Source organism: Acinonyx jubatus, chromosome B2 (assembly GCF_027475565.1).
Source record: "Acinonyx jubatus isolate Ajub_Pintada_27869175 chromosome B2, VMU_Ajub_asm_v1.0, whole genome shotgun sequence".
Lineage (NCBI taxonomy): Eukaryota > Metazoa > Chordata > Mammalia > Carnivora > Felidae > Acinonyx > Acinonyx jubatus.
In genome coordinates this window covers 31,283,175-31,299,016 of record NC_069385.1, presented here as the reverse complement: position 1 = coordinate 31,299,016, position 15,842 = coordinate 31,283,175, and the positions used below count along the sequence as shown (strand labels likewise).

The following is a 15,842-nucleotide window of genomic DNA, read 5'->3' as shown; positions in this document are numbered from 1 at the left end:
TATAGAAAACATACAGCCACTGGATTGAGAAAATGAAAATTAATATGTGAATGTTTTAGCTAACACCATACTTTGCCCCAGAAGCTGGTGTTTATTATTGTGCACTGTGGTAGGGGACAGAAGTGATATCAATTGGAAAAACATTTCTCAGTGAATTGAGAACAGTATGGCTTTCTTGTTCCTAAGTGGGAAACCTGGTTCTTTGGTTTCTTTGTTCCTAGTTAAGCTAGTCCCAAGCCATTTTGACTGAACATTTTACATACTTATGGAGTCGAGGGAAGTGCCGTTGGCAGCTGATCGTGGGATAATAATGAACTACACTATTTAGCCCCGCATGCTGCCCTTGTAAAATGTGGAGATTATTCTATGGAGATCTCGGTGGGCAGGGCTGTGTCCACTTTAACAAGTGTACGAACCTGAGCGGGGAAGTTGTATTTTCACAGGAAAATAACTCGCGCTCTTTTCTTTTCTTACAGGTAAAGAAAACGTGCACAGAATCAGATGCTTCAGAACCTCAGAATTCCAGGTACTGTAAGATAGAAGTCAAGACTCCAGTAAGGGAAATGGCAATTTTGGAGAACTAGTCAGATGTTATACTCCAGATGCAACTGTGATTTGAAGCATTGAGGTCCAAAGAACTTTTCTTTATGCAAGCTACATTTCATATTGGCAAGGGTACCATTAATCGTAACATGAATAAAAAGGATTCTGATTGAAGTCACCTTTAAAGAACAATAGTAGAGACGGCTCTAGAAACACTGGAAAACACTGTCCCTTCACATTCATTATTTGAGTTCAGCTTCCTTTTTCTTTCTTATCTTTTCTTATAATGTATTTTCACATCTGAAATTCTTCCAGAGATTCCACAGCTTTAAAAAAATCTGTGTTTACCAGTAGAACTACAATATTTTTTTTCAATAAAACACTGCTAGATTTTGAGAATGCTCTCAAATTGGAAAAATCAAAATCGACTTGGCATTCTCTTTTTGGTTATTTGGAGCCTGTAGAAATGATGCAACAAAGTGCTCAGACCATTGCCTACAGGAATTTAGCACCGTGTAATTGTCTGTGTGTTTGGTTCAGATACCCAACAGATGTTTTCAGGCCTACACGTGTTCACTTCAAATCCAGGCTTGAATGTTAAATGGAGAAAGAAAAGTATTGTAGGTACCAGTACAATAATAAACATATCCAGAATACGATATTGATGATATAAACTAGCTTATTGCGTCAAGAAATTTGTATTTAATAGTGAGACGGGTCTCATTTATTTTGTCCTACTTGCTTCAATGCATGATGTAAGTAGTGATTTTATTGCTCTAATACAGCAGGACAGATGTAGGTAAAAAGTTAATGGCCACCGTATATTCTTTTTGGAGAACCAGTATATATTATGTACAGTACCTTTTCAGTTTGAGTAACACTAGCTCTGTTTTATGCAGTGTGATATTCCTATAATTAATTCCTAGACCTATTATATTAAAATGGTTATAAACGGTCTTTTCTTCTGGACCATCAAGAGTACATAACAGGATAGAGGACTTTTTGACATGTGTTCTTTGGCATTTTGACCTTTGTCCTTTATAATTAGGGATCAAAATATAACCAAAGAGTTTTACCTTGTTGGAGCCTGAAGAAATGGATGAACCATTCCAGTTTTTCCTACAGAGCAGAGTAATTCCAGGGCTCATGGAGAGAGAGAAAGGCCCAAACTCAACTTTGTGAGCATTTCCTTTCTAGTCATTTTGCTGACCTTCCTGAGTGACCTACCTAGGGCTTGTTATTTAAGTAATTAGATAATTTTTGCAAAGCTGATCTTAAGGCTTAGTAGGAAAAAAACAGCAATATCATCATCCTTCTTAATATTTCATATTAAAATGTTTTACCCATAAGTCCACTCAGGATTTTTGGACCTCGTGTTATGCTAAGATAAGTTTTAAATAAGCAGAAAGCCACCAAACTGATTTTCTTCACAATTGTTTTCAGTAACAGAGGAAAATCAGAATTTGTAGCTCAGTGTATTTAAACCAGAATTAGATCATTCTTTTTTTTTTTTTTTTTTTTTTATCTGTCAAATCCTGGCTTATAAGGCCTTAAAAGTACAATATTGTTTTTAAGGTAAATAAGGGTTATTTTTAAAACACTATTTACACATATTATTTTATAATATAATTATTATATTAGCATATAAAATATAATGTATAATGTATATTAATTGAAAGCTATCTGTACTTCCTGGAAACAAGGAAGTGGTTGCCACAAATTAGCTGCTTCTAAAAAGTTTCCCGATTTGTAATATAAATAGGTAAAATTAGGCAAAGCAGTATCTAATGACTCGAAAGCTTTTAACATGAAAATCAAACAAGCAGTCCTTACTTACTAAAATACCTTCAAGATGACTGAGGATCATTTACTGGTTCAAGGTTGCCTACACATTTTGATCTTGACTGGTCTCCTCTCCTAACTTCTGGTGCAGGAGACAATTTCCACACCCTAGAAACGTCCGTAACATACAGACATGACTATTCTTGAATTCTGTATTTGTTCATGGGTATGAGGTATTGGAGTACCAAAACTGGCACTTAGTTAACGCAGTGATGGAACACCAAGAGAATAAAAATATGCAAAATATCATTCTGCACAGGCTACAGTAACTTACCGAATAGTCAACAAATCCAAGAATGCCAAAAATAGTATTTATTATATACATGTACTGAAGTTCACTTTTTATCACCTATTAAAACCCACACACACACATACCAAAATGTCTTTATTACAGACACTAGGCAGCGTTGCTTTAGCAATATACATATATGACACATTCTTTTGTGCTTATTAGGAACCACAAACCTTTCTGTATTCTCTTTCTGTCTCTCCCTCTCCTGTGTGTATGTGTGAGAGAGAGAAAGAGACAGAGAAACAGAGAGAGACCGAGAGAAAGGAGAGAGAGAGATTGATACAGATTGAGATTTAAAGCCTGGGGCTAGATAATTCTACTGTAAACAAATCTAAAGTAAAGAACTGAGCTCCAAATGAAATACTGCATCAGCATAAAATGCATGCAAGCTGGAGACCCACTGCCTTATAAAGTGCTGCCTCACTTGGAACGTAAAGCTAATATAATTCATTCATTTAGCTAGCTTTATAGTGTGTTGGTTTTGGATATGAAAAGATTAGAATAAATGTAGATGGAAAGTGTTTTTACAGTAGGGAAGTAATTAAATTGGGTGTGGAGACTTTGTAAGGAAAATTCTTAGGGTGACATATGTATATCAGCAAATTCTTTGTCTTGCTTGGCCTTAATTCCTCTTTTGGAAAGAAATGTTTGGGCCGCAGATGTGACTGGTAGATGGGGAAAAAGAGACTTTACCAACCTATGTAAGTAAGGTAAAAACATCTTAGAAATAACATTATATGTATATATTAAAAGTCAGATATTAGGGACTGCATTTTCTAAGGTTCATAAAGCGATACTGAATTTGATGTCGTATGGAAAGTCATATGATGTGCTTCATAGAAAAATGGACATTTCTTTTTTTTTTCCTTTTTTTTTTTTTTTTTGCTTTCCTCTGTGTTGCTAATCATGTAACAGCATCATTGGCTTTTGTTCCTAAAACTAATGTTAACCATAAAATGGATACCATTGAAAACAAAAATCTGTATTTTTCATATACTTTATCTAAACCTAAAATTGTCTGTTACTAGATAGACTATCCTAAAAAGTAAACTGAAATATCATTTTTATGTTGATTTTTTCCCCCTGTATGGGTGGTGAATTTATTTGTGTAGCTTTGTGCCTCGTTTGAGTCTTCACTGAAAATACATGGATCTTATTTAATTGTGCAATAATGAATAACTTCTGGACAGGTGAAGTTACTAGAAGTTTCTGTAAGTCTCGCATATTTTTAACTTTCTACTTTCAGTTCTCTCTCATAAGAGGTGAGGAAATCATTTATTTCATCCTTTAATTTTGTTCTTGGCAAATATCTTATATGCAAATATGCCTGTATGTTAAAATAGTCCCCGTGATACCTGAATGATTTCTTTGGTGACATTCTTTGGTGGAATTTGGTTTCCCTTTCCCTTTCTTCCTGTTTGGGTCACTAAAAATGAATGCAGCATTTTCACCAGGAAGAGACCAAGAATGTAGACAGGAAATCAAACTCAAATCCGGCAATTTTGTTTTCTACTTCTGCTACTAATTATGGAGTGAATGGAAATGAAGCATTTTAGTGAAATTGGCTGTGTGGAGTGACTTCTAGGAAACATATCCATTCTTTTCCTGTTACTGCTTCCTCTCATCCCGGCCACAGTATCTGCCACCAGCAGATTATAGTAGGGAAATACAAGGGAGGGTAGTAAAATATGGACAGTGCTCATGGGAACTGTGAGCTAAGATGCTAGGTTTTCCATGTGAAGAATAAAATGAAAGGATTCAGTGGGTAATGGTGAGGGGTGAACTCTTCCCTCCTTCAAAGGTTGAGCAATTTGGTTTGCTGGGAAATTGGGTTTCCTGAAATCAGCAAAGCCTCCGTTGGGTGCTGTGACTTGCCCTAGTCTCTACTGACTTGACAATGATCACAGAAAGACAGAATGACTCTCAAGCTTTGAATGAAGCCCCGGAATGAATCTCAGCTTACTATCTGATTTCAATGAGCCTCAGGAATTTGATCTATTCAGTGTCTATGTAGAAAATCTTTACAAATGCTACTATTTCATGTTGTGTAAATAATTATGATTTAACAATGTTATACTTAAGGCATTACGTTGTACATATTTGTTTGCTGGTAAAACGATTATTGTAAAGCTTCCAGAAGCCTGAAGTGTTTACCGGCGTAGAATTTCGTGTCAAAAAATTAAATGCTGTGTTTTTTTCATAACAGTGAAAGCTGAGGGCCCCTTTGTGAAAACACACATTTGTATTTCACTGTGTCAGATCAGAGACCCATCTAGCCCAATATTGTGTCTCTAAGAAGCATCAAAATCCATCACTACCAGGTTGCCTCTTCTCAAACTTGCAAATCTCAGGATTACGTACTAATAACACAGGTTCTCTCCGTAACGCAGTCTCAGCTATTCAGTCCGCGTTCATGTAACCATTTCATTGACTTAGTTACATTGCTAGCAAATACTATCTTTTGGACTATAGAACCCAGAAAATTAATAATCACACTACAAAGTTAATTACTTTGTATTAATTCCTTCTACAACCACCTCTTTCAAGTCAGAAGGTATACTTGCCCTGAAGATGATTGATGGATATGCTGAGATAGTGTGATTTAGTTCACATGTCTGGGGATTTGGAGAGAAAGAACCTGGAACTCCATGGATACATAGTTAACCGGAGTCATGCCATACGTAGCTCAAACTCTTTCCAATTGTGCAACCATTCTGCCTCATTTGAAAGCCCAGCCTCATGAGGATGCCTCTGTGGTTTCTTTATTATTTTGGCCAGCATTTATTGGAGGTTTTCTGAGTCCGTTTGCCTTCTCTGGTGTGTGTTGACAGATTCCTACAGAGGTGGAAAGAGCTGGGATTCTGAACAAGAATGAAGTGTGTGTTCTGTTTTGCAGTTAGTCATATCCTCAGTATCGAGATATCTTGACCCTTTCGGTCACGGTAGCCGTTGAGCTAGTCTCCTCAGATGATTATGTAAGGTATCCACTAAATCCCTGATATCAGTTAGTGATAATCGAAGATTTAAAGAACAGTCTCAAAACTTAGATTATTGTTTTCTAAGCGCCCTATCATACAGGTTTCGGATCAGCCTTTTCCTATAGTTCATGGGAACCCCTGGTGATGTACCTTCGTTGGCCAGTACAGCTCTACCCTTGTGTAGCTCTATGCCTGTTAATTGTTCTGCTTGTTTCCCCTCCAGAATTAATTACCTTCCAAGATTAAATGAGTAAATGAGAGTAAAAAAATGTATGTGAAAAGCCCTTGCACATTGGTACTCACGGAACAGTTTCTTAGTATGTCTTTAAAATTGAACAAGATAATGGAGAAGGCTAGGCTGCAAGTAAAGGGAAGAAGGGCCTCACTGTCGATACTTCATTCACACGCACTTATGTGCTTTTTAGCTTTGGCTTTATGTCTTAGGATCCCTAGGTCTGGTTCATGATCTTTTTGCTTACTTCTCATTTCATGTTTTTCTCATGTAATTTTTGTTCATGACTCTTGACATGGCCCACCATGCCTAGCATGCTCTGGCCACTGCTTTTCTCTAGCTTTGGTTTCAGGCCAGCTTCCCATGGTGGAAGGGTCTGGGCTCACAGATGCCATTGTCCTTCCACAGAGGCTGGGACCGCTCTTTCCCCATTTGTGCTATGCTCCCCCTCCCAGCTTTGCTCCCCTACTTAATTTCAGCTAATCCTTCGTAGGATCTCTGACCTTCCCCGGTGAGCCAGTGGTCTGGACCCATTGTCGTGTGGCTGCGTGGCCCCATGTGCTTCTCCTTCAGGGGCACCTCGTTTGATTAACGTTGGCTTCATTCACTGTACTATACGCTCTACAAGGTCAGGGTCACATCTGCTTTTTGCTGTTCCCTATTATATCATTATGTAGCACAGTGCTTAGCAGGTACCAGGTTAGTATGTACCTGTTTAGTGAATAGTAACTTCCGAATATGCAAATCTAGCTAGTAATCTCTCCTGGAACATCTCTGGTAGCCACAAATCCCTAATTCAGTTTTATTAGGGATTTCGCTCTGCCGTCTCAAACTGCTCTTACAAAATACGATGATGATTACACTCTCTCCCCCAGGATCGTTTCTTTCCTGTGATAGATAATTCTCTCAGTTGTATCCTGCCTCAGGACTGTAGAGTAATCTCTGACCTCTTTGTCTCTTTCCTTTCCCAAGTCCTGTTGGTCATCGAGTTGTGTTTAATTTTCCTCGGCTGTGTTTGGAATCTCTTTATCCTGCCCTTCCTACTGCGGCTGTGAAAGTTCAAGCTGCCCTCACCTCATCCCTGAATTAATACAATGCATTTCCATGTGGCTCTCTAGTTTCCCTAAAGACCTTGCCTTTCTGTTCTGCCAAGCTGTCAGATGAGCCCTTCTTGATGACATTTTCCACATGGCGTTACCCTGTTCATTGATCAGACAAACGGTATTTAGTAGGCATTCAAAATATACACAGAAGCATGAACAGATCATCTTAATAATAGAATTGTGTGCATGAGGTAAAAATGAAGACATACGTGTTCATACCTAATTGCTGTCTGGAAGAGGCCAGGGATTACTGGGATTACCTGTTACCTGCTGCCCTGTTGCCCTTAGTCTAATCTGCTAGATATTCATTTAGTCCTATTTTATATTCTTCCTTTAATTGCAAAGTAACATAAGAACACACGAATCTACCGTGGGTCTTGGAAAGTACATTCCTGAAAAAATAAACCTGTTACATATACTGTGATTTTCATTTTTTCCCTTCTCCTGTCCTCATTTCCTACATGGCTCTTAGAGGAATACAAGATCCTTGGGTACTATGTGGATGTTGAAAGCATCCATCTTAGGGTACTACTTGCTTGGTAGTTCTACAGGTGAGCTCATTTCACAAGAGAGTTAGAGGAATATGGTGCCACCAGAATGCACCTTGTACACTGAGCACTGGGGATGAGAATGCCCGTGAAGAGTTTCAGGGAAGATTAAGGGCTGTGGTGGAATGTCAAAGAATAGATAAGATTTGAAGAAACGGGGAAAAGAGAGCCCAGTGATGTACAGGAAAGGACTAGAAACTGAAACTGACAGGGATTTTTTTATAGGTGGTGAGTAGTCCCAATTGATGCATGTGGGAAAATAGTTGATGAGATTGGAAAATAGGTAGATTATTGCCAGCTTGGATTCCTAGGTTTTTTGGTTTTGTTTTTTTTAGTTAGGATTCATTGGTTGTAGCCACTACTATGAGGCACTTTAAGCACAAAGGAGGAATTTTGTTTTTTTGTTACTTTGTGGTTTTGATATTGATCTGAGAGAACGTGAGAAGAGAGGGTTAGAGGGTTTGCTGGATTTTGTAAGATGTGCGAGCAGAGTAGGGCCCACCTTCCTGATCATTTCTTATTCACCCAGGCCTGGCCTCTTTGCTACTTGATGTCTTTACCTCTTGATGAATGTTGGCTGATTGGACTTATTTTCTCTCAAGGTCCCACAGTAGGAGGAAAATTCGCATGTCACAGTGCTCCTGATATAATTTTTACCTCTATAGGTAAAATTTCTAGACTGGAATTTCTCTTTTTCTTTATCTCAGCTCCAAATTTCTGGGGAAAGGAATGGTATCATTCCTTTTCTTAAAAAAAGTTTATTTATTTTGAGAGAGAGAGAGAGAGAGTGAGGAGGGAGAGGGGCAGAGAGACAGGGAGAGAGAGAATCCCAAGAAGGCTCCATGCTGTTAGCACACAGCCCAACACAGGGCTTGATGTCATGAACCTTGAGATCATGGCCTGAGCCAAAATCAAGAGTTGGACATTCAACCAATGAGCCACCCAGGCACCCCTACCCAGGTCTGTTTTATCCAGCACCCCTTCCCCGAGTCCTAAAGTTTCATAAAACCCAGCTTTTATCACTGTCTCCCTCCCTCATGAGATATAACTCAGTGGTTATCCTTTTCACTAGGATGGAGACTTGGAGCTTGATTTCATAGGTCGGACATCTATAAACTGTGGTCAGCAAAGAAGAGATTGTGTGACAGAGCTTTAAGCTGAGTGGCAGCCAAGCTTCAAAGTAAGAGGAGCTCCATTCACCTCTTTCTGAAAAGCCTTCTTGTAGTTCTTGACCCTCCTGTCCCCCTTCCCCAAGCTGACCAATTGCTATTCAGTGTACCCAGTCCTTCTCTTCTGCTCTCAGATGCCAGTGCAACTGGAAATTGCTTTCTCCATTTACTCCAGTTGTTAAATGATTGTCTGATGAATGCACTTCATGCCACAGTTCAAATTATTTATCTTTCTGAAGAAAAATTTGCCAAAATGAGGATACAGGTTTGGTCTTACGTTTTTTAAGAAGCCAACTCGCAAACAAACTCAAAGAAATACACTGAGTGATCAATAACTTAGAGCCCCAAAATTTGAAATTTACAGATATTGGTTGGGAGGTCACTGGTGGGTTGCTGATCAGGTAATAACGTGATTCAATTGTACTTGTGATGACGGAGCAGCCATTGCACAGGTGCCTGGAGGCAGGGAGGCTAGTGGCCATGGGATTTACCTTTTTTTTTTTTTTTTTTTTACATTTACTTATTTTTGAGAGACAGAGAGAGGCAGAACACAAGTGCGGGAGGCACAGAGAGGGAATGTGACACAGAATCCAAAGCAGGCTTCAGGCTCCGAGCTGTCAGCACAGAGCCCGATTCAGGGCTCGAACTCACGAACCGCGAGATCATGACCTGAGCCGAAGTTGGACACTTAACCGACTGAGCCACCCAGGTGCCCCGCCATGAGACTTTACTGAAAAGGCCTGAGAGACGTTGAGCAAATAGTGTTATTTTTAGATGGCATTATACAAGTTTTTTTTTTCCTATGGTTTAAACACAGTTTCCAAATTTCCACATCATGTATTATTTATTTATCTTAAGAGAACTACACATATTGTAAAGCATAAAATAATAGATTTGGCTTGAAACAGGCGTGGTGGCAGTGGGAGGGATCTGGCTTCTTCCTGACAGCTTGCATTATTCTCCGAAGATGAGGAGACGCTTGATTTCCCCACATGTATTAGTGATGAATTCCAGAGGATGGCTGTGTTCCTGGTCAGCCTCTCTTACAGTAAACGGAGTTCTTCTGAAGTCTTTCTGGTTAATAATATGAAACAGTCTTTCTGGAGACCGTGAGCTGCTCTGAATTAATTTGGTCAGAGTAACACATCACATAAAGTAGCATTAGTTTAGCGTCTTTTATCCAGAGGACCCGAGGATCCCCAGAGTGATCATCAAAATCATTATGGTCGGGGGCCATGGTGGCCTCTGAGATATGCCATGTTGGCTGATGGGATGCCATGTTGGCTGATGGGGCTCCTGAGCTACATAAATCCTTACTGTTATCCTGGACTTGGTATATTTTCAGTGCAAAGTTCTTGACTCAGCTGAGTAGAAAATGGAAATTTTTGGAGGGTCCTCTGCAAGTTGGGCCAACCGAAGGCAGCAAGAAACCAGATCTTACAGTTTTCTTCTCAGTAATTCACTTAGAGCAACACTTATTCTTGCCCTTAAAGTTACTATTAATTGAGCATCATCTATGTGTCGGGCACAGGTCTGAGTGCTTGAGATACTTCGGTGAACAAAACAGGAGCATACGTGATGAAGGATTATTTCAGGAGATGAGAAGTACTAGGGAATAAAACAGAGTCTGAGAGGTTCTCATTTTAAATTGGGCAACATTTAAGCACAGGCTTAAAAACACTGGTACTAAACCACGAATAGGGCCGGGGGAGTGCATTCCCTTGGGGAGAAGCCAATGCAGAGCCCTGCCTGGTATGTCCAAGCAACAGTGGGGAGGGCCTTGTGGCTAAAAGGGAGTGAGCCCAGAGTTTCAAATTTGAAGTGGCAACATCCTATAAAGCTGCAAGTTCTGTTATTTCCTGTATTTGAAAATATTTATTAAGAATTTTAATAAATCAGTTGTAAATATTTTTTTTTTCTCCTGGCCTATGGATGATAATCTCTGACAGGCAACTCATGCATCACTGCCACACGATGGGCTTGATGGCCTGCCGGGAACACCTCTTTTTGCCACACCACACGCATTTTGCCAAGACAAGGGCTGTGCCCTGATCAGAAGGCTTCAGACTCCTTCACCAGCAGAGCTCCAAAGTCTGAAGGCATTTTTTAAAAGTAATACTCCTAAGATTTTAGCTATGTACATTTGTAGAGAGAGATGAGGGCTTAGACTCCAAAAACTTGATTCATAAAGACACGGAGATTCTGCTCATTATCTCACAGTTAATCATCACATCCCTGTTGTCTTAGCAACCTACAGTGTGCCGATTTGCTTTGCAATAAGCCAATAGATGAATGGATTCTTTGTTCGTGTGTTTTATAAATTTCTATCACCTGATACTTGATGTCTTTCTGGCATGCTTACTGTACTAAAAAACTGCCTTTTTATTCTTCAAGTTTACGTCACTAAAATACTTTATCGCTCTTAAAAATCTAAATCTCTAATGAGAAAATATCAACCTAAGAATAACTGGAAAAAAATATATGTGAGACTCTATTATAAAAAACGCTTTCATTTTCATTATAATTAATTTCCAAGGCTCAGTAAACTTGGCAAACTGAGTCGTCTGACACCCTTCACTTGCACAGGCATATATGTGAACTACAGAGAAAGAAACAGCTAGATTTGCCTGACGACAGATCTAGGTGTCATAGACTTGATTCCCCCAAACTCACATGCTCGCTTTTCTCAGATGCTGTCTCAGAGCATATTTGTCTCTTACGTAATTGCAGAGCTTTCAAGTTCATAGCTTCTTAAGGTAGATGTGGGCGTTGCTTACATGCGAGCGTGGGCAAACATGGCAGACTGGATGAGTTCAAATCCCAGGTGTTTGACCTTAAGCAAACTGCTTCATTTCTCTGTGCCTCAGATTGTCTCATCTGTAAGTGGGGATCATGCCGTATTGTCCTCGTGGGTATGTTATCACTGGAATATTGACAAATAAGAGCCTAACAATTAAAAAGAAACAAAAATAATAAAACATAAATGTAAGCATGCAAAATATCTAGTCATGCGGGCTGCTGTGGTAGTAACCCTAGAAGCCCTGTGTTCTTGAGCAGTTCCCAGCGGATGTCTGATCACGGTCAGAGGGGGCTACTGGGTATCTTCAAAGTTCAAAGTTGCTTGCCTTAGTACTTGTATAATCATTCTCATTAGTTCTGATCACTTTGATTCTCTCAGGAGAAGTTAAATTACGTGTAGCATCATAGCACGTGGTGGAATTATTTCTATACAAGAGCTTCTATATTTGGATGTGCTGTTGCTTAAGACGACACACATCTCAGCCACCTGGACAACTTGGCTAAACCCTAATGATCATTTCTTGAAGGTTCTTGATAGCTGGAGTTTTGTAGAAATATTTCTTTTTCACGTTGATAAGGACAAATCAATGCCTGAATCATTTAGGGATTTTTTTTTTCAATTCGGTTCAGGTACCTAGCATAGTACCTGCACATAGTAGGAAAGCAATAAATACTTATTATACGAATGAATGAATGAATGAATGAATGGGCAGCTAAGTTATTACATTTTTTTGTGTGTGGAAAGTTCCTCATGCCTTTACCTATATTATTCTCACTGCAGTATGCCACAGAATAATTAATAAGGCTCAAATATCATTTGTAAACAAGGTCAGGTTTAAGAGAGACCTCTAAGCTTTCGGGAGCAAGTAGGGTGACTCTGTATCCTAGCCTGCCAAGTACAGTTCCAGCTTACATCTGCTGTCCCAGTGTCCCTCTGGAACTGGTTAGAGATACTTTGCTTTCAAGAAAATCCCAGTTTGCACGATAGGTTTTACAGTTCCTCGAATTAAATGATCACGCCCTTACCAGACCTTCTGAGGTAGAAACGTAACAATCACTCTCTCCTTTTCCGTCCCTCCCTCCTTCTCTCCTTCCCCTTTCTCTCTGTCTTCCTCTCTTTCCTTTCTTAGGATGGCTTTTGTGAGGGGCCTTGCACTTTTAGCCTTAAAGCAGCACAATATGTGAAAATGCTTCTTGAAGCCAAAGGTCACTGGGAAACAATTGTTCTGTTTTTACAGCCTCAACTCAAATCGGGAGCTCCTCTGTTGCATTCTGCCATGGGATCCACTTATGGCAATTCCACACCTCTCCAAAATAATACTGTCTTTTCAAGAACGTACACGGTCTTATTATTAAATGAAGTGACGTGATCCTTTGTTTATCTCCCCTATGTTGCCGTGCTCTCACTTTCTGTTGTTCTTCTGATGGAGTATCCAGAGTCCCAACGAACGGGGATGTGAAGTATCATGCTCGTTGCCTAGGGGAAGGATGATGAGTGTGGTTTGGAAGAATGTCAAGGTGGCTGCACCACTCCCTCCACGTAGCAGCTGTCATAGTGAAGGATGCTGGCTTTAGAAGGGACCGTGGCGTCTGACAGCGAGGGGGGACACAAAACAGGCTGCTGTCGCTCAGACACCGACCTGACATATTCTCAGACACGTTACGTACGTGCTCTTGGGGTAGTAAGTATCATAGGTTTTCTTACAAAGAGAAGCACCGATGGGGACCATGGTGTGGAGGAAACATGAGGTGTACGTGTGCAACGTGGCTGGAAGCGTGGCTGACCCACCAGTATTTTTCCAGGGGAGATTTGGAGGAGTCCATTCTTTGTTATGCAGGACTGCTCCACACTTCACAGGACTGTCCTAACCTGACTTCTTCCAACTCTAGGTGGCAGTCCCAGTTGCAGTGAGAACCCCAGATTCGCTGGCATATTTTCAGACAGTTTCCAGGTACCCAGCGGATGTCTGATCACCGTCAGAGGGGGCTACTGGGTATCTTAAAAGTTCATATGTCTTGTAGACTAAGAGAAGCTTGAGAAACAAAGGGCTTAGAAAAGAGTGTTAGTGAAGCCAGCCTTCCCAGGGCCCAGAAGAAGTTGCTCAGCTCTGCTGGAAAAAGCACTTTCATCTATAGCCTCTGAAAGTTAACCCCAGAATGGCTCTCACAGACACTTGACATTGGAACAAGGGCATCCATGTGAGAGTGTAGGCAGCAAAGCACAACCCATCAATACCTGGGAAAAACAACTCAAGGTCAGTATCCCAGTAACATCATTTGATTGTTGATGCTGCTTAGACAGAGTCAATAAACTCGACAGCCAGAATTCAAGGAACTTTCCTGATGGTGGAGGTTGAGTAATGTGCAGTTTCAGAATTATTTCCAAAATTCTTAAATGCCCAGCGCCTTTTTCGTCTTCCCATTCCGTCTTTAGTCTCTCCACTGCATTCCGTTTAACAAATTCTTAATACCAGAGCACAGGAATTTTCCTAAGACTGAATTTTACTTCATGGAAAAGCTTTTCTTTTTCTTTTTCATGCAATGAGAATTAGTGATTATTGAAGAATCTTAGAAACTGTTGGCTTTTAAATATCAATATCCTCTTCTTGATTTATCACTTACCAGTACTTTGAACAGGAGCCGGAACGCCTTTAGAATTGATTTATTTCACTTGCATAGATGACGGGCTCCCAGATTTCTCACACTGCATACTTTTCTGTGTCCTTTCCCCTAGGTTCATGCCTTGAGGTCCGTTTAATGAAAGCAGCTGAGTGGCTGCTAATTAAAGTTGGAAAAAAGAGAGGACAGTGCAAAATGTAGGCCTTGTCTTCAGGTTAAGAATCAGATGAATAGCAAAGGAATGCCTCCTTCCCATCTCTGTAATTCCAGGAGTGACCAAACTGGTTTTACAATCCATGTGAATTGATTCTGTGTGTATGGTAAGGGTGAAGGGGTTGTTGAGACCAGTTTACTTGGAGTCCTTTGAGTCTTTTTTGCTTTATGAATAGTCTTACTCCTTTTCTTATGGGAACAGAAATTTTGCGCAGTAGACTTCATTAAAGTGAATGTTCATATCCAAATTGAAGCCGGATCTGTTGGTCGAACTCTAGCTGAGCACCTATGAAGCCGGGTTTCCACCTCTTCACATTCAGGGAGTCTGATTTTTTCAGCTGCTGCTTTTTTTCTTCATGCTACTTTTACCCAGTTGGCCTTTCTTTTGATATGGCTGATAGTACGAGTTAGAACTTCTCAGGCTGACATGTGTTTCTTATTTCAAAGTTCTGTTCTAAAACTTCTCCCTTTGCATGCATGCTATAGAAGGTTTGTTTGAAAACTTTGGGAAGGTTCTAAATCAGTGGAGTCCAGAATTTCACTAAAAGTGAGGACATTTGGGGAGGTAAATTGACCACAGAATGAGAAAGGTCAGTTCCCTAAAAAAATGTTCTGATACAGCCTCTTTGAAAAAGAAGAAGAGGGGCGCCTGGGTGGCGCAGTCGGTTAAGCGTCCGACTTCAGCCAGGTCACGATCTCGCGGTCCGTGAGTTTGAGCCCCGCGTCAGGCTCTGGGCTGATGGCTCAGAGCCTGGAGCCTGTTTCCGATTCTGTGTCTCCCTCTCTCTCTGCCCCTCCCCCGTTCATGCTCTGTCTCTCTCTGTCCCAAAAATAAATAAACGTTGAAAAAAAAAAAAAGAAAAAGAAGAAGAAAAGCCAATTTTCAGTACAGAATCATATTTAGTAAAATCTTGTCCTCAACCACAACCGATGAAATGTGCACAAACAGGAAATCTGCATCGGGTCATTTTAGCTGATGCACTTGGTATATGATGCAGGAGGATTGGATTTGTTTAAAGATGAACCGCAAAGCGCGCGGATGATAGTCAGTTAAGCAACTATAAGGTATAACATGACTACATGGTTATTTGTCTTTTGGCTAAATGTGTGCTTCCAAGGTCTGCAGTGTTTCGCTGTTCTGTTCAGAGCAACGCCAGCTCTGGGCAGCTCGTGTCCGCACCAGGTCATGCTGAATCCAGGTCAGTATCTGAGGGAATCCGTTTGCTTTGCTGGTGGATTTTCTACGCATAATTTATACATGTCCAGTTCTTTCCAGTGTCAGACCAAGCATATTTATGTTATAATGTATTCTTTTTTATTGTAATTTGGGACAAGCGTCAATAACTTCTAGTGAAGCAGTGGGGACAGAAAGAGATTACTTTGGCTAAACCCGTACTTGTGTATGTTTTTCTCCCTCTTTCGAGAAGACGGCTATTACGAGACGGTTATTACGAGAAATTCAATATTATTCATTATCTGGTTAGTTCACGAGATCAAGATGGTG

At 40.2% G+C, this 15,842-nt stretch overlaps 1 protein-coding gene across 11 annotated transcripts in view; it reads left to right on the top strand.

The window, feature by feature from the left end:
- The window catches only part of EYA4 (EYA transcriptional coactivator and phosphatase 4), a 311,548-nt gene that overhangs the window by 181,113 nt on the left and 114,593 nt on the right, over positions 1–15,842 (top strand). For all 11 annotated transcript variants that reach the window (XM_015074333.3, XM_027056851.2, XM_053222227.1 and 8 more), the window contains exon 3: positions 477–526. In XM_015074333.3, coding sequence (XP_014929819.1) covers positions 477–526 — 50 coding nt within the window. The remainder of the gene's footprint in view (positions 1–476; positions 527–15,842) is intronic.